Source organism: Mastigoproctus giganteus, chromosome 3 (genome assembly GCF_048544385.1).
Source record: "Mastigoproctus giganteus isolate SK-2022 chromosome 3, ASM4854438v1, whole genome shotgun sequence".
Lineage (NCBI taxonomy): Eukaryota > Metazoa > Arthropoda > Arachnida > Uropygi > Thelyphonidae > Mastigoproctus > Mastigoproctus giganteus.
In genome coordinates this window covers 216,246,713-216,266,997 of record NC_143577.1, presented here as the reverse complement: position 1 = coordinate 216,266,997, position 20,285 = coordinate 216,246,713, and the positions used below count along the sequence as shown (strand labels likewise).

The following is a 20,285-nucleotide window of genomic DNA, read 5'->3' as shown; positions in this document are numbered from 1 at the left end:
TGTATACTCTATGTTTATCAATAATGTGTCGTAGTCGGAGTGTGAAGTTGCGAAGAACATGGTCCAACGTTTTTTCTCCGACACAGAAAAATTCAATCGCTTTCTTCAGAGTTGGAATGGTTCACGGATTCTTCTGAAACATTCTGTCTTTGAGACAACCCAGAGATAAAAATCACATGGATTTAAATCAGATGACATTGGAGGCCATACACCTCAAAGTAAAGGTTAGAAATCAACCTGTTGTAAAAAAAATTTCATCCAGGAACTGCAGGGAGAGTATTCAATTTTACCAACCAAATCTCCAAGCCACTAACTGTCGCAAAAATTTGAAGCTTGCGAAATTGCAAAGAAAAAAAAAAAAAAAAAAACCTGCAAAACAATCAATCCAACAGTGTGCGTGCGTGCGTGTGTGTGTGTGTGTGTGCGCGCGCATGCATGCATGTGTGTCTTAGATGGCTAGTGAGTAACTCGATTCAGTGGACTCAAATCATCTAGCTGAAAGACTGCCTCGAGTCGTCGATAATCTAAAGCCTCATTAAGCGAAGACGTAGTCACATAACCATGTTCGCGACGATATCGACAGCTCATATACCAGTGCTCTTGTTATAACAAAATGACCTGATACAATTACGTACCTAGTGGCCAAACGCGAGGGTACAGTAATATAGGCGTTTGAGTTCACCACGGTTCTAGCCAACGTGATTGCTAAATACGGCAATACTCTTTTATACTCTTTTTTGTAAACTATTCTTGCGCGCAGCACAGTGGTAATCACCGTATTCTCCACACAGGGTGGAAAGGGCCCGGGTTCGAATCCCGTCAATAACGCGAGGAAGTTTTATGGGTTTTTTCACTTCGTGGCCGAGTTAGTTGGTCTTAGGCGACGACACTAAAGTTTTCTCTTTGCTTAAATTCGGGTTTTTTCTTTCAGCAAATAATCCATAAATTGCGCGTGTTTTCTGGTTTGATTTATGCGTTTGTTGATTGATCTGGATTATTGGTTGCCAGATCCGTACCGGATTTGGCAACCAATGTGAGGAAAACGCTTGACGAAAACAGGCGAGTGACCTACCAACAGATAGAGGATACTTTGGGCCTAAATGCTCCAGCAATTTGTTCGATTCTGCAAGATCATTTGCACGTGAAGAAACTTTGTTCTCTCTGGGTGCCGCATTAACTGACTGAAGAGCAGATGACACGGCGTTTGACTTGGTGCTGGGAGATGTTAAAAAAGTTTGATAAGGGACAATCTCGGTATGTGAACAACATCGTGACAGGTGACGAGACTTGGCTGTACTATTACGATCTGCCGACCAAGGCTCAAAACAAAGTTTGGGTCTTTGATGATGACGACACACCCGTAATTGTCAGAAAATCCCGATCTGTAAAGAAGAAAATGATAGCTGTATTTTTCAAATCGAGTGGAATTGTGGAACGTGTCGTTTTGGACACGCAGAAGACAGTCACAGCTAAGTGGTATACTGAACAATGCCTGCCTAAAGTCATTGGATCTATGAAGAACCTGCGGCCAAAGTCAAGAATCGACACCTGGTACCTCCATCACGATAATGCTGCAGCTCACCGCGCCAAAGCCTGCACCGAATATTTGACCACGACAGGACTGAAACTTCTCGAGCACCCTCCCTACAGTCTAGACCTTGCTCCCTGCGACTTTGCACTGTTCCCGCATGTGAAAATGAAGCTAAAAGGGAGCCGGTTTTCCAGTGATGAGGACCTTCTATGGGCTTGGGACAACGAGTGTGCTTTACTCCCTAGTGAAACTTGGCAGAACTGGTTTAAAGATTGGTTTCGGAGGATGGAGAGGTGTATTGAATGTAGAGGAAATTACTTTGAAAAAATTAAATAAACAAAGCTGTATTGCAAAACTTTCCTAGTACCCTTTGTATATACAGTATATATATATATATATATTTTTTTTTTATTATTATTATTTTATTATTATTATTATTTATTATTATTATTTTTTTCCCTAGTGGTTGATTGTGAGGTAGCTGAGTGGGGTCCGTGGTCAGAATGCAATACCGACTGCGGCACTGGAGTAATGACGAGAGAACGACCAGTTGTCAGTCATCCAGCCAATGGTGGTCACCAGTGTCCCGAACTGATACAAAAACGGGGATGCTACGGAACACGCTGTGAGGCCAAATCTGTTGCTAAAGCACACAGAGGTAAGCAATAAAAATTTAGTGTCCATATACAAGTACAATATTTTTTTTTTAAATAGATAAAAAGGATAATGTTAAAGTAAATAAAAAAAAACGGGAAATCGATCCATTTATAACAACACACTAAATTACACCCTAATTAAAACCGGAGAGGAGCGTGCTTAAAGGACGGACGCAAGTCAGACAGTTATACTCGAATACATATGCGTTTCCTTGCCGAGAGCATTTCGATATTCTACTCTTTGGTGGTCCCTTGAACCCAAGGAGGGCTGACACCTGACACTAAAAGATAAGGGCGTTGCACTTATTGTGGGGTCTAAAGAACGAAAACTCAAACCAGCAGGTGCTGGGACGAGCTCGTCAATGTCAAACTGTTGCCGTTCTTTGTCTTCCTTTCCCACACATTTCTTTTTTAATGGTATGCTATCTTTTTGCCTCAAATGTGGCTCCTTTTAAGAAGAAACTGCTTTTCACTCTCTCTCTCTCTCTCTCTCTCTCTCTCTCTTTTTTTTTTTTTTTTGTTTATTATATTATAGTGTTTCCACGTCAGCCGGATGCCTCCAGGTATGGTTTATCGAAAAGTGAAATTCAAGCTGTCCCTTTGTTTCCGCCCGCCATGGATATCCTTATAAAGACTGTTAGATCATATCTTGTGCTACCCAGGGATCATTGTTGATAAAATGCCCACATAGGAAACTATTTCAGTCAGCAAAATTATGGACATAATTACACAATCAGAAAGATGGCATAATCATAACAGATGTACCAGATGTACTATTATTATTTGCGTAGGTATTACCACTTTTTGTCCATAAACACCACACATAGCGGCCTCCGCAGCCGAGTTGTCAGGAGCGAGAGTGCAATAGCACACGCCCTTTGAGTAAACCGGGGTTGAAGGCTTGAAGCCTCTGACTGCTAAATACGGTCGATCTGCCAACTCGCACTGGACCAGCATGGCAGATTATGGTCCATGTCCCTTAACCGCCAGGCAGGCTTCCATGCAACAGTGGATTGATAATGGCTGCAGTTTACCTTTTTTTTTTTTTTTTTTTTACCTTTTATTACCACCACACACATATATATATATATATATATATATATATATATATATATATATATACAGTGGCGGACAAAAAAGCTACATGACCTTAAAAAAAGTAACATTTGTAGTGAAACGTATAAGATATTGTTTGATTACAGACAGTCATTTTGTTTGTCGCAAAGCAAAAGTTGCATCAGATAACGTTTATATTGCATCAGCCATTTCTCTAAATACGGCTTTGGAAGAGTATACACGCTCATTAGTATCCTGTTTTACGGAGGTGTAAGCATGGCTCCATATGTTCAGTTGATACCAAGAAAAAAAAAAAATGTAGTTGTTGCTCTGTCCCAGGAAGGGCTTTCTACGCGTGCTATAGCTGGTAAAATAGGCCCACCAGTCAACAGTATCCAGGGTGCTGAAATTAAAGCGTGAAACCGGTGATGTGAAGAGAAGACCTGGATCAGGCCGTAAGAGAATGACTACGCCTTCCCAAGGTCGATATCTGAAACGGTTATGCCCTCGTAATCGCCATGCTAGTGCTCCTGATCTAAAACTGAACTTTGAGATGGCCTCTGGTGTTGAAACAACTATCCAGAGACGACTTTCGAAATGTAGTCTCCATGCCTATCGGCCCAAGAAGAAGCCTTTGTTGACCCAACAAATGAGAAAGAAGCGACTTGCTTGGGCTAAAACGCATGTTTCATGGGCAAAAGGGCAATGGGACACCGTCATATTTTCTCACGAATCGAAATTCAACCTGCATGGCTCGGATGGGAAGCAATACGTCAGAAGACGAAAATCGGAAGCATACCATCCAGACTGCTTAACACCGACTGTAAAGTTTCTGGCCGGTCAGATGATCTGGGGATGCATAACAAGCAAAGGAGTGGAGCGAATTAAGTTTATTAACGGAACGGTGAATGCAGAAACCTACACTGCTATCTTGGAGGAGTGCCTGAAACCCGTTATTAGGGATCGCCACACAGACGTCCAAAACTGCATTTTTCTACAGGACTCAGCAACTTGTCACACAGCAAAATTGGTAAGTTTTATGCTATTTAGATTTAATTATGAGTTTGTCTTCTTGTCTCACAAGGATTAAAACATACTTGCACCAATGTTTTCCCTCTTTTTTTCTCCCTTAAGGTCCAGTCATACCTCTGAAATGTTGGCATTACAGTGTTGGACTGCCCCGGCAACAGTCCACATTTGAACCCTATTGAAAATTACTGGTACATAATGTCGACTAAAATTGCACAGAAGAAGCCAACAAGTAAGATTCAGCTGCAGGGGGGGGGGCATTGTATGGGTGTGGTACCACGAAATTGGGCAACCGTATATCCAGAAGATGATTAACTCTATGCCAGATCGTTGCAAGTCTGTAATTGCAGCTCGAGGAGGAACAACAAAATATTGAGGAATTATTTTGCTGATTTACAGTACATAATTTTTTTTTTAATGTGAATCCCAAACACGAGAGGTATTAGAACCTATAGTACTTAGTACTGTGCTTGGGTTGAAGGTTGAGAAGACGAAAGAAGATATTTGTTGACATTGGACTTGAACTTCTGTAGATTGCAGTTTTCAGGAAATACGTATGAAGGAAGGTTGTTCCAGAAAACGGCAGTTGAATGAATAAATGAGGAAGATGAAAAGTTGGTTCTGTAAATTTGAAGTTGGACAGTAAATGGATGTTGGTTGGTGGCGGCACGTGTTCGGACTGTTTTGAAAGAGAGAGCGGGAATTATAGAAGCCAATTCAGAAGAACAGTTCCCATGGAAGTATCTGTAGAAGAGGCATGCAGCAGAAACAGTACGTCTATGAGAAAGCGAGTGGAGAGACTTTGTTAGAGATGGATCATTAATTAACCTAACTGCCCTCTTCTGAATGGAATCAAGAAGCCTGAGAGACGTTTTGGGGGCACCGCCCCAGATGTGGGAACAATATTCCATTGCAGGGCGGATTTGCGATTTATACAGAGTGAGCAGCTGTTTGCAAGAAAAGTAACGCCGAGAGCGAAAGAGAAAACCAAGTTTTTTAGATGCAGAGGAAGCAATATTTGTAATGTGCTTATGCCAAGAGAGATTAGAAGTCAGGGTAATCCCCAAAAGAGATATATCATTTTGCCTAGAAATCGGAGTGTCACTAAAGATAAGCATAGGAGCAGAAGAAATCCTTTTTGCGAGATATAAGACAAAACTGAGTTTTAGAAGGGTTGAAATCAACTAAGTTGTCTTTGCCCCACTGAAGAATTACCTAAAGATCGGCATTTAAGGAATTAGTAGCAGATTTTCGAGAAGTTGAAGCTGATTGAGCAGAGCAAGATTTCTCAAAATGGAAAGTGGAATGCAATGTGCTATCATCGGCAAAACTATGGATAAGATTTCCAGTCAGTGGAAGAATGTCATTAATACACAAGAGGAAAAGAGTGGGGGAAAGAACTGAACCATAGGGGACACCGGCATTAGTCGAGAAGTTAGAAGACAGAGAGCCATCTACCATCACCCTCAGTGAGCGATCAGAGAGAAAACTGGATAACCAATTACTAAAAACAGTTGGCAAACCATAAGATGGAAGCTTGTTTAGAAGACCTTTATGCCAAACACGATCAAAAGCCTTTGAGATGTCAAGAGCAACTACTTGTGTTTCACCGAACCTTTCCATTGAATTAGTCCATAAATGGGTAACATAAGCCAGAATATCACCAGTGGATCGACACTGACGGAATCCATACTGGTGATCGTTGATCAGACGGAAGGTTTCTAGGTAGTTTTTAAGAGTTGGCGGTTAATTGATTTCTCCATTACTTTAGAAAGAGTAGAAGTAATTGCAATGGGACGATAATTGGATGGGATGGATTTGTCACCCTTTTTAGGAACTGGCTGGATATGAGCAAATTTCCAAGCAGAAGGAAAACCACCTTTGGAATAAGAAAGTGGAGCGTGCTGGGAATGGTGGGAGGTGTTTTACCAAGATCATTAATACATGAGCTGGAAGAAAATGGGATGCTAGCAGGTCAGTTTTATCCCTGGCTGAAGTGACTACAGAACCATCTGGTTTGGACAGAGGTGGGAGCAGAGATGGGCAAAAGTTGCGGCCAATAGCTTTGGCAAGAGACCAGAATGCTCCGCTACCATTAGGGCAAGAAGCAAGTTTTCTACTCTTAGCCTGTTCAAACTCTAGTTTGGACTGATTAATAACTGCTTTACAATTGTTGCGAGCTTTGGTGTAGGCAGAAAATGAAACTGAAGAATTAGAAACAAGCCAATTACGATATGCAACATTCTTCTCTTGAACAGGCTTAGCACATTTATTGGAAAACCAAGGTTTAGATAAAGGACGAGATGTTAAAGTGGAGTGTGGGATAAAGGATTCCATTCCTGCAAGAATAATTTCGCTGACACGATCTGAGCAAACGTTGACATCAGAAGTTTTGAAACAGTAATCCGACCAAGGAAAAGAAGAAAAGAAGTCTCGCAGGTCATCCCATTTTGCATTCTTGTAATGCCAAACAACACGAGATTGCGAATAGCCATGAGATAAAGGTTCCATTGGAGAAGAGACAATCACCAAGTTGTGATCTGAAGTGCCTAAAGGACCTCTCACTTCGACCGTGTACTTAGAAGGGTTGTTTGTGCGAAAAAGATTAAGCGTATTGGCTGTATGATTAGGATTGTCCGGTATTCTTGTAGGTAAATGAAGAATCTGTGCTAGGTCATTAGTAATTGCAAAAGCCTCAGCAACTCGACTTGCTGGGTCGGTGTGACTAGAAAACGGAAGACAGCTGGAGTTGTGAACATTAAAATCACCAAGGAAAATTACTTCACTGTTAGGAAAGTTGGACTGGAGAAAGTCAAGTGGCAAAGAGTTCCAAGTGATTAGAGGAGTTGGGAGAACGGTAGAGACAACAGATGAATTTGACACAATGAGGTAGAGAGATTTTAAGCCAGAGAAAATCAAAGAGAGGAGATTCAAAATTGCCAAGTCTCTGACAGGGAATATCAGAATGGACAGTTGTTGGTGACTCTATTGTCAGGGAAACGGGAACCATCCTTTGTAAAAAGGATAGGTGGAACAGGACCAGGGTATGTCTGCCAGGGGCAACACAGAATGCCAATCAGCAGATCCCTAAGAACAGCATCAAAGGAAAGGTCTTGGTCTTACATTAAAAGATTGAGGGTACAGAAGTTTTATAGTAAATGACAGATGGCTTGGACATTAAAAAACAAATGTCATGGTATTCATATCTTAGCGGGCAGGAATTATCTGCTGATCAGCTCGCTACTAAAAAATTTCCAGAAGAAATTTAAGGTCATTTATCAACAGAAGAAACAGTTCATTGCAAAAGAACTTAAAAAAAAAAAAAAAAAAAAGCCAAAAATTACAAAGAGAGAATCATGGTAGCCTTCTGCAGCAATGCAACTGGACCTTACAAATTTCCGCTCTTTGTATTTGGCAAATCAACTAATCCTAGAGCTTTTTAAAACGAATAATGCACAATCAGCATGAATGGCATCTTCATTATCCAAAGAATGTTTTTCTTCATGAATCTGTACAGTGTGTAAAGAAAAACACTTGAAGAAAATAAACTTACTGAAAAGATTATTCCGCTTCTGGATAACACTCCTTCATATCCAAATTGAAATAAAAAAAAGTTCTCGTCAATACAAATCTTAATCATATTTAACAATCACGGGCTTGAACCCTGGGCTACTCAAAGAGCTTGGGCTACTGCACTGGCGCTCCTGACCACTAAGCTACATCAGGCGTGGACAATATTTTTACTTCTGACTATAACGTTCCTGATCTAGCCTGTGGATTAAGTCGTTCTGGAATATTTAAAGAGATGGCACGGCAAATGTTTTTGTTTAAGATCAATTTTGTTAAAAACAGAAGACACGAATATAGTTCTTAATGGAATCGTTAAAAATGAACATCAAAGATGTGTTCATAATATAGCACTAACTATAGAACGAAATTCCAAGTTCAACATTCAATTAAATCTTGCATAAAACAACACTAATGAAAGTCTTGAACTACATTAAAATAACGAAGAACATAGTTTATTAATTGATTTTAAGGATATCGAAAGTTCCGAAGATTTACAAGAAGAAGACACACAACAACAAATTTTTCCAAAATCAGTGGCGCTTTGTTGAAAATGATATTATGGACGATGCAAAAATCATACACACCGCCACAGAAACAGATGTATATGAAAAGGAGATGAATGAAATCCAGAGCCAAAAATATTCCAGTGCAGCCACCAGAAACACCCTAGATACAGCTTTACATTACATGACAGCCTGATCCAGCAGTCAATGATGTGATGATAGTTATAAAAAAAAAAAAAAAGTGGAGGGACTATGCTACAAAACGCCACATTTCATCACCTAAATAGCTGACTTTATGTAAATGAATGTAGATGTATATGTTATAATAAGTAAGGTAATGTAAACCATTTTGTGATTCTCCGATTTAACGGACTCTTTCCATTAACCAACTATCGGTCCCGATCAGGTCAGAAAAGGCTTCTACTGTAATCATTATTGATTTTATTAGCTTATTCCTTATTATATTTGTGACGTGATTCTTTTGTTCATCAAATGCCATTCTACTTTTTTATCGTTTATAATTTTAACTGTTATACAGAAGTGGTCGCAATGTCCCGTGTCTATTCCATTATCAGGAGTACAAGATAAATGAAAACATTAATAATACAGTATAACTAATGTACAAGTTAGTGCATTTGCATCATTTCTGTACATAGCCAACTACATAAGTAGTTATAAATTGGCGTCATTAAGTATATCTCATATTGTGAATACCTTCACAACGAGTTGTCATGGTATTGCACTACCTCGAATAACGCTTCACCATAGGAGAAGACTATTGTTACTTATTCTCCGCAGATACCATCACCCATACAGCACCGTTTTGAAATATGGTATGGGATAAAGTTCTCGGTTATCCTCATACCATCCCTATTAGACTTAGAAAAGAGATAAAGATGTAGGAAGGTGATAGTAGGAGAGGTAGAGGAAGGAAATGCCGTAGAAGGAAGAAAGGGACAGTTGCTCCTTCAACTCATACTCAAAGCTCATATATTCCTCGAATAGGCAACGCTTCCCCAGTAGAGAAGACTGTTGTTACCTATTCGAGGAAACCCAGCTCCTTCGACTCACACACAAAGCTCATATATTCCTCGAATAGGCAACGCTTCCCCAGTTGAGAAGATTGTTGTTACCTATTCGAGGAAGCTCAGTGGCCATCAGCCCCCCCCCCCACAGACGGCACCGTTTCGGAGCTGATTGGCTCCTCTTCGGTGGGTAGGCAGGCATCCTGGTGCTGCAATGATGACAACCCAGTTGCGAAGTATAAATCCACAATATGAGAGATGCCTGATGGCGTGGAGTAATTTAGATTACGGTATAGTTTAAGGCTAAAGCCTCAGGTTACGTAAATAGTTTAACTAATGTACAAGTTAGTGCATTAATTACAGTATAACCGTTCTGCGCCATAAAGTTTGCTATATCTGATTTCATATTCAAAATTTTGGCGTATCTGTAGACGAGGAGTTGCCCACCTTCATTGTTATAAACAATGGGTGTTAGAGAAAGCAAAAGCGTATTGTGATTTCTTCGGATGTCATTATAATTGAACACCGATTGGTAATTATGGTCATGTAGTGTTCAATATCACAAGTAAATATGCGATATTTTGACTCGATGCTGAAGCAAAAGGTAGGATGGAGAAGGGGGGGATGTACACCAGCTAGCAAACAATGTAAACACTCCGGCATACTGCACCGACGGGTTGCTTAAATCAAAATAAATGACGTGAACTAGGAGCAGGCCAACAACCCACGTACCGGGCCTCTCCAAGGTCACCGAGGCACGCAAACATGTGGGAGAAGTTGCTAACGTTATACACCTGTCTTAGACTAGGCCATACTGTGCACCAGTTGAACTCCACCTGCTTATCATCTAATACTGTGGATAATTTTAGTGACTGCATCTATTCAGACACACACACACACACACATATAATACATACATGCAGCCGTGCCTAGTACGTGTCTGGATAACGTCGTGAGCATTAAAAAGGATCCAAATGCGATGCACAGCTGTAAAAGGAAGGCGTGAGTTTTATTCGTGTTATTGTTGTTTTGTGTTGTACTTGAAGTTGGGTGTGCATGGAGAACCTCCCCATCAGATCACTACCCTCTATCAGGAAATTCCGTCAAATATAGTCAGCACACCTACGCGCATCTCTCTCTCTCTCTCTCTCTCTCTCTCTCTCTCTCTCTCTCTCTCTCTCTCTCTTTACCACCAGCAAGCAAGAGTCCAATAAACCACTCCAGATCAAACAACTTGGACGCTGAATTCTGGAAAGAGGAAACAAAGTGAGAGTCCCCTTAAAAACACACATTTTAACTGATCAAAAGAATTTTATAAAACGTGTCGTTTCATCTTTTTTTCCAACAGTCCGCAAAAAGGAACTGTGGAGTATTTCCAACTTACACCCTTTCTTTCGACATTCCATTAATCTTTCGAAAAGGAACTTCCTCAGCGGAAACGAATGCCGGGAAATTTTTGATTGACAGCCGAAGTGGAGTCCTTCCATCTGGTTTCCTGCGTCTCGACACCACTGTTGACCTCACGCAGGGAGTGGGCAGCCCGGAGAAAGAAAAACTAGCTTTCCGATGGAACGCAACAATTTTTCTTATTACTTCCTTTAAGATTGTAGATTCGCTTCCCTCTCCCCACCATCATATTTTCTGTACATATACGGTTATTCTCTCCAATAGAGAATGGTTCGAGAAAAGGAATCAAAATTTTAAAAGAAACCCGCCTTCTTCCATTTTTATTTTGTTCTCTCTCTCTCTCTCTCTCTCTCTCTCTCTCTCTCTCTCTCTCTCTCTCTCTCTCTCTCTCTCTCTCTCCATCAGATCATCTACTTCTGGAAGTATTAAAATCAGTATCAGCTCGAAAGACTGGCATGTTCTACGAAGCGACAACTGTTAACTCAGTCTAAACTTCACAAACTTAGTAACGGATTAAGAAGTACTAGGCAAAAGTTTCTCCAGTCAACGATAGGAAGCAAAACCAGACCTTTCCACTTGGCTGAAATACCCAAAATGTTATATAAATCATTACTTTTACTGTTCTGAAAATGTATTCGTCGGTCTGTTCACTGACTTCCTTTGAATAACTGTTTTCTGATAATCCTGAGAAGGAAAATGGAAAAGGGAAAAAAAAGAAGCTTGGATATCGAATTCAGTAATGGTACGTCGATAGGGTTTGTTCATCCAGTTCAATTTATCATTTAGGGATAGTCTCATGAAGCCATTCGCTTCTTCTATAATATGACTAGAGTCTCTCACTTTGTACTACTCGTACAAAGTGAGAGACTCTAGCTTGCAATACTACTCGCATAGCAAGAGAGACAGAGAGAGGATAGGGGGAAAGAGAAAATAGAGCCTTGCTTATCATGTATTTAAAGACTTCCTTTAATTTTCTTCGAATATTTTAATTTTACATCTATAAGATGGGTAGCTTGCACTTACAGGAAGATCAAGAAGAAGATGAAAAGATGATTTACCCTAAATCCAACAAGCAGAATTCTTAATGGGAAAAGAAGTTAAAAACCGATTACCCAATTCCCGATTAAGTCTTCTAATGAGTTGCTCGTCTACCCGTACTGGATATAAACAATCGTTGTGCATTAGTCTGTACTTAATCTGCAGAGAGATTGTGGTAGGAATAGAAGAAACATAAATATGTGGATCGCCCGCCCTCCTGGACCCTCTGCAGAGTTGTTTACCCACGTATTATGCACAAGCTGCGGTTCATTAATCTCGATGCACCGTCTACATTCCGGGCTGATACGAAGGAAGTTGTAATTAATGAAGATAACCTGAAGTAAATTAGTGTAACCAAAAGAAAAGAAAATGCTTTACCTTGATGGTTGCAGTGGGCGTCGAACCCTGACCCAGTTCACCACATTGCTGTCGTCTGTTAGCCTTCATATGCCAGCTGATTCGACTTCCTTGCCTAACCTCGTCATGAGTTTCAAAAATAAAATTCTCCGTCAACAGAATTTTGAGATGGCACTTCTGTTACTAAGGTTAGACACCGAGAAACCTGTTTCCCATTTGTTTTTCTTTCTTTTATTTATTTATTTTCGAAGCAAGCACTGATCGTTATATTGGAAACTGCGCTTAACATTTTATTTACGCTGAACTATTCGAAAGTTCCATTTATTTTGGATTTCAAGCAATTTCGGAATTCGAATGCTTAGTCAATTTCTTGATTTTATTATCCATATATTTTTTTAAAAATAATACTAATATTACATATATATATCCTTATACAGCGGAGCAACATTTACTACAAGAGTGCGGCATCAAAGATGGAAGGAGCAGGAAGTGAATTACATAAATCAAAGGCCTACTTTGAAATAATCCCTTGAATATAATATATAATAGAAGGTTACACTCATTTTTCTCATAGAAAAATAGAGCAGGACATTAAAAAAATTTAATAAACAAACCTGACACTTCTAAAAAACAGTTGCAAAATGTTATACAAAGGATGAGTCGACCTATATAACTGATAAATATTTCCCTCTTCTTTTTTCACAGTTCTAAATATTTCTTCCTTAAATTGATTTAATTATCAATACTATATCATCAGTAAATGTTTTGCATTTACAAAAACCCTTGATTTAACGGACTTCAATTTAATTGACTTCTGAAATAACGGACAATGTCCACCAAACCAAGTTTTTCTCCTGTACGGAACCTGGTGGTGTAACTGCCACAGTCTGATGGTATTTACCATTTAGTTAAAACATTTTAATTACCAATAAAGAAGAGTTAACATGAGCTGAATGCAAACTTGAAATCAGATACTGCCTAGCATTCAGAGTTTAGAGAGGAACGCTTTACCGGAACACACTTTACCGGAATTTTTAATGAAATATTAAACCCAATTATAAAGTATTTTTAGTAGTATATATTATATTATTATATAGCGAAAAATATAGTATTTTTTGTTGTTTTCCTTTTCTTTGTAATGATCAATAGCCCCTCTGATTAACATCCAGCAGTAGCCTGCCAGTATCTGGGAAAAAGTCTAAATGAGAATGGAGAAAGCACATTTTTAAGGACAAGTTGCAACCAAGATTTGGTTGGCTTGTATTAAATTCTTAATCAGGTTTTATAGTTCTCTGTTCTATTGTTACCCAAAAAAATGTTCACAGACTTTCTTGAAGGATTTCAAGCTTCCAGTTCTCAAGGACTTAACAAAAATTAGTGCAGCACACTTCTTGTCCTGATCACCTAATTTGCAACTAAATAAAGTTCATATGCTTTCTTAAATAAGAAAATTATAGACTGTCTGTGAGATTTAATTGTGTAATCACCGCACAGATAACAAAAGCATTGGTGCATTACCACGCTGATGAGCATTCTAACTGCAATTCACACCAAAAACTATAAAAAGGGCACAAGTTTACTAGTACAGTATGTACACTGGTGTGCAAAACTTAAGGACCAACACTATTTCTAGTGTTACACCACAAAATCTTTACTTAAGTACTCTTTACTGATGAGAGTAGATTCAGTTTCAGCAGCGATTCTGGACGTCAGCTAACCTGGCGAGAGGTTAGCACACGGTATCACCCCGCAAACATCACTGAAAGGGATCGATATGACGGTCGAGGTGTTCTCGTCTGGGGAGGCGTTATTTTGGATGGACGTACACAACTCCAGATACTGTAAGGCGGTACTGCAACCGGTGCACGCTACTGTACTGAGCTAATCCAGAGATCATTCTCCAATTTTTGATTGGGTTTGACTGGGGAAGTCTCTATTCTAAGCCATTGGAGGATGCCATAATGGCGCCTCCGTAGCCAGGTGGGAAAGAGCAGCAGTGCGTAACACGCGCTTCTTGATTAGACCGGGGTTCGAGCCCGTCACCACCAAATACGGAGGATGCGGAAAGGTTAAGGAATGACCACCGCATATCCTGGAGCAATATGGCCTTAGTTGCTAATGCTCCTAAAAAAAAAAAAAAACCAAACCAAACCAAACGATGCCATAATGCTCCTGTTCGAATAAATGAAGTTAATTGCACTATGTGGTGCAGTCAGAATCACCAGGATTGGTAAAAGGTCAAATCGGGGTTTTAATAAGGAAACTCAGGCGGCTTTCATCAGGAAACAGAGGGCCTACCGGAAATGGCAGAAAACCCACCTTCCCTTAGACCTTTCCATCTTTAAATAAAAAAGAGCATGCTTCTTAAAAAAGAAAAGGCAAGTCCTTAACCAAACTATTGAATGGGGGTAGAAGGATCCTTTCGCATCATCATCATCTAGCCATTGACCAAAAGCTTGTCCGGGAATGGGCACAGTTCAGCTTTCTGCAGGCAGATTTTCCTGATTCTGATTCCTCTCTCCCACAAGAGGACTGGTTACCTAGGGCACACTTGACTGACATCGAAATAACTAGAGAGACCCTAATCGATGTCATTAATAAACTACCCAACAAAGCTACTGTGGGTCCGGATGGTTTCCCACTCTTTATTATCAAAATTTGCAGCCAATATATAGTTAACCTTCTCCTTCACCTTTTCAGACAAATCCTGCAGTCTGGAATAGTTCCTTCAATTTGTAGAACTTACCATGTTAAGCCCATTCTAAAAATCAAGAAACCCAAATCTCCTAAAGACCTACCATCAAAAAAAAGTAATTCAGCCAGCAATTGCCCAGCATTGCTTTGGACACAGGCCCGAGTACCCGCATACCGTTCTGGACAAGAGATCGAAAACTACCAATCTTCTTGATACCCTCTTCAAAATTCAGCGGACCCTTAACAGCAAATCACAGATTGATATCATATTCCTGGACATTAAATTGGCTTATGACAAAATACACCTCCCAGCTCTTTTTACCATTCTGAAACACTACTTAGGCCTGGCAGATACCTTACTTCAAATTTTGAAGTCAATTTTACTTCCAAGACACCTGTCTGTGGCCCACAACGACTTCTAGATAACTATTGACGTCTCGAGAGGCATCCCGCAAGGAAGCGTGCTGTCAGCTATTCTGTTTGCAGCAGTTTTGGAGCCTTTCCAAGCTCAGAATCCTAACTTTGTCTCTTACGCCTACAATCTGAAGTTCTACGTGAGCTCAGATCATAATAATCAGATTCATGATATCAACCAACAAGCTTCTAGGCAGATATTGAGCTTGTAAAATTATCTTGGCACAATTGGGCTGCATCTGAGCCCTTCCAAATCAGCGCAACTGCCGATAACCAAGAAGAGAGTCAAAAATAATATCCAATCTTTGTTAGTGGGGAGCCAGTGCAAAAAGTGACCTTCCATACTGACCTTGGCCTCACCTGGGATGTTGGGCTCACCTTTCAGCCTCACTTTGTCAGGATGAGGCAGAAGAGGTACGCGCCTCTTTGGGCAATGCGTCAGGAGCTCGTCGATGTGCATCAGCCAGCGCTGCTTGTTCGACACATCCTGAGGTGTATTACGCCGATCCCTCTCTATGCATCAGAAATTTGGTCATCTGCCCCTGCCTCATACCTTCACAAGTATCTCAGTTTATAGTACTGGTTGCTTAGATGGATGAGACGGGGTGTTTTCACGGGGTGGTAGGCCCTGTTCGATCCTACAGGCAAATCTGGGCACCACTCCCTGGAGACATATCATCGTGACAAAAAATGTCCTCACGCTTGCACGGATTCTAACGGGGCGAATTGATGCTCTATCGGTATCCACATTAATCTCGGGTCCGAGGAGAGCACCCCGACTCCAGTCTCCCTCTGCGCCTTACGCTGTCAAGCATTGATTCCCTGAGGAACATGTTTCCAGCCAATTGTCTTTAGATCTTCAATAAATTTAGGATCCACCCTGATAGGTTCTGTGAAGACAAGCTCTATAGGAAGGAAATCCTCAAGAACTGCTACCAGATAATGAATCTATGATACTCACCTGCTCCTGGACATGACTGACTTTTTTTTTGTAACTTGGCTATTTGTATTTTAAAAAGACTTTGTTTTGTCTTCATGCAATTGTATATTTTCTATATTTAATCCTGTAAATGTCTCGGGTCGAGAACGCATGTACTCTTGTTTATTGTACATGTGTTCCTCGCACCTTAGTCTGTAAATAATGACACCATTCTGGCAGAGCCGTGAAGACAATTTCCCAAGAAACCTTGGGTCACCCCGTCCCAGGGTTACCCAAGGTTTCTTGGGAAATAAACTGATTTAATATAATAATAATAATAATCCTTCCCCATGTGCATCTGTTCCGAGGTGCCATTGGCACCGAGTTTGTGTTTATGGATGATTACGCCACACCCCATTGCACTGGAGCTGTGATATGCTTTTGGAAAGTGAGGATATTGTTCGTATGGATTAGCCTGCCCGTTTCATTCGATCTAAATCCCATCGAACACATATGGGACACCCTGGGGAGATGCCTAGCGGCACGTCCACACCCATCAGAAAATGTTCACCAGCTGAAGATGGCACTGACAGAGGAACGGACAATGTTACCGCAAGAACTTATCAACAACATTGTTCTAAGTATGGACAGGCGATGCAAAGCCTACATCGACATTAGGGGTGCCATATGTCCTACTGAGGACCACCTCTTCCCTTTGTTCCATCTTTGGCAGTGATGCATCTGTATCATGGCAGGCAGGGCTATGTTGCCATTTTTGAATAAAATTCCTCTGCACCGTTTTGTTTCCATTGTTGTGTCGGTGTTGTTTCCTTCATCATTTCTGTACCTCACGAGGTTCCTTTGGTATGCTTTTCCCATATCCAGGCCACTCCTATGAGAAGCTACAGGTTAAAACCTGACTGGTCCTTAAATTTTGCACACCAGTGTAATACTGTATAATAACGTTAACTTACACATTTATAACTCCGGCTTATTGACCTGTCTGGGAGGTCTGCTTAAAATATATCGGTCTCTGACATCAAGGTGAAGTAGAGATAGTCTAAAAACTGCCTTTATTGGTCACTGTAGAAAGATCTACAAACCTCCTGACTTTAGAACTTCTCAATCAGCAGTCCAACTAATACGAACAAATAGAGTAAAATCTAAGTACGCGTAAAACTAAACTATGAAATGTCTTGAGAATTGAGGATACCGGGAAAAAAACGAGCTGCACAATCGAAATCAGCATTATAAAATATACAAGTCCACCATATTTCTACTGAAAACAATTTTTCACTGTTGTTCAGTATAAACAGAAAAACCAAGACAAACCAGGTTTTTCCTCATTTTCACCTTCCATCAGCCTGCCAAACGTATCAGACTTTAGTAGGGTATCATCTGAAATACTGTATGAAGCATTTTTGTTTTTTTTTTTTTTTTTTTAAATGACCATTAAAGAAACTTGTTGGCATACTGTACCTCTAAGTTGTGTTTACAATTCCTGTTGTTATGAAGAAACACTGTAAGCAAAACAAATTCATGTATCCTGCGCCCTTTACAAGATTCAAATCGCAGAGGGTGCAAACCTGCCAGGTTTTTAATCATTATCATCTCCTGTCAGCCTGCCAAGCATATCAAACATTAGTAGAGTGCCATCTGAACCCCCAGCGAGGGTACTCGACAGTTTTTCAGACTATGAAGAAGCTTCAATCAGTTTTCACTGCCACTATACGACACATTTGAAGCTCTTCTACTCCACACAACTGGTAAGTGCAGTAAAATATAGTATTTATAACATTTAATTATTTTTATTTCATAACAGCACTTTTTCAAAACATTCTATCAGCTTCAGCGCATATGTGTATTTCTTTCGAGTTTAATGAACAATCGGATTTGTCGAACAGGCCTTACCCCCATATAGTCCGCTAAATCGAGGTTTTCTGTGCATATTAATAACATAACTAGCCGAAGTAATCATCCGCGTTACTAGGAAAACTTTTGTTTTCAAAATAACCCTTTTTCAAACAATGTTTTGTAAGCCGCTCCAATAAATCGCTTTCATGAACGCATCGAGTAATTTCTAAATGAGTCTGGAGTTAAAAATGATTAAAGTTAAACGTATCGGTAAAAATGTTTTCATCGTTTTTAAAATATAATTTTGATGAAGTGCACAAGGAAAAGGTTATTATTAATCGAAAATCTGGTTATTAATCGAAAATCGTTATAATTAATTGAAACTAATGGAACTACATTTTTTCATAGCTTCCTCTTTCATTCATGAAAAGGATGATGACTATGTTTCTATCTACGTTTCTATCTAAAGAAGTGCTGCCCAACGTAGGAACCTTATGCTTGGATCCAAATTTAAGGGTCCCATGTACAAGCTTTGTCCGGAGCCAGACATAAAATACCCATTAAATAGAGATATCATGGAAAGAATATTAACTTTTTTAATTGTAAAGTATAAAGTAAAGCATCAAAATTACAACGTTTGGATTCGTTCACAGATTAAGAAAATATGTCACACAATAAGACATTCAAATCAACTGTCACTTTATCAATTTATTCAGAACAATAATCAAGAATTTAATATTGAAATTTTATTCACCTGTGCAGTTTGTTGTTAAAGTTTCATTTCGTTTTAATTAATGTGAAAGGAAACTGGTCTTGCCTACAATGGGTGGTTCAGTTTTAGTTGAATAAAAATTAAAGAAGACACCTCAACCTTTTATGGTGCCTCTGGCAACGTCTTTTCAGAGCTGAAGTGACACCGAACAAGCCTAGAACTAAACAGCGCTTGACAGCATTTATAAATCACACCAGATTGCAATAACAAAAGGGAATGTCCTTTCCTTATTTTGGCAAAGAAAGCATTCACATCACGAAACGGCTTCTGTGGAAATGACCCATTTTGACAGAGGTCGCATAATGGACTGGTAGGAGGTGGGTGGGTGGGTGAAGGGAATCAGCAGGAGCTAACCCGAAAATTGAATACCTACTGTCACAGGCTGATACCACTTCAAGAACAGAACAATTTCTATCAACAGAAGCACATCTTGGTTCGTTGCCCAAACTCATTACAAACATAATTCGAGCTGTCCAAAGTGGTGTGAAAAATTGCCTACCCTGTCAGGTCATATATGGCTTTCATCTAACTATAATCTCCATTCTCCATGTTAGTCTACACCAGTGTTCCCCAAACTGTGGTACGCATAACTCGCAGGAATGATGAGAGTGAAAAATATATAATGCAAGATGGCTATTAAAAATATCCTTAATGAAATCTGTCTCTATTTGCAAATTCATTATATATTTCTGGTAGCTTTATTTTGTGAAAATCGCAAATTCACTGAAATGAGTACAACGTGTGATTTAGTTACCTTGAGTTGTTCCAGACTTCTAAATGGCAAAAGAAAGCATTCACATCACGAAAACAAAGTATAAAAATCACCTTACACCTATACCAATCGATTTTATTTCAATTTTTACTTTATTCTGAAAACAACAAAAGATGTTTCTTATTTTATGAATTAATTTTATTGTATTCATCTCATTATGTAATTGATTACAGGAATAACTCGCATAGCGCGGTTTCGAACAGCGCGGGTTTCGCTATAGCGGGGTTTACAAATTGAAAAAAAAATTAAAGATAAAAAAAAGAAAAACTGTGCAAACTAAGCTGATCAGTTATTTATCAAAATAAAAATATAGTACATACTACACTTGTAATCTTTTGGTATGGACATTGCTGCAATAAACATCATTTGTACTGTACTTACTAGTATTTTTCATTTTTATCATTTTAGCTTTTTTTTTTTTTTTTTGCAAGAACCTCGTGTGCATCAATTTATAGTAAACAAACACCTATATATGTTTGCAATTCTTCTTATATAATCAAATTGTCGGAACGCATTACATTAAGATACATACTAATAATACCTCGGTCAGAGCAGTTTCGCATAGTGCGGTATTTTTTTGGCACGAATTAACCGCGCTATGCGAGATATTCCTGTACATAAAAAGCCTTTTTTGAATGAAAGACGATGAAGCCAATTGACATTTTAGGGTGACTGGTTTAAACCAAAA

The 20,285-nt window shown here is 39.5% G+C and overlaps 1 protein-coding gene across 1 annotated transcript in view; it reads left to right on the top strand.

Moving 5' to 3' along the window:
- LOC150088707 (somatomedin-B and thrombospondin type-1 domain-containing protein-like) overlaps nt 1–20,285 on the top strand; it is a 75,908-nt gene that overhangs the window by 7,596 nt on the left and 48,027 nt on the right. Inside the window, exon 2 of the mRNA XM_090369621.1 lies at nt 1,995–2,189. Within this exon, the coding sequence (XP_090225747.1) occupies nt 1,995–2,189 (195 nt within the window). The remainder of the gene's footprint in view (nt 1–1,994; nt 2,190–20,285) is intronic.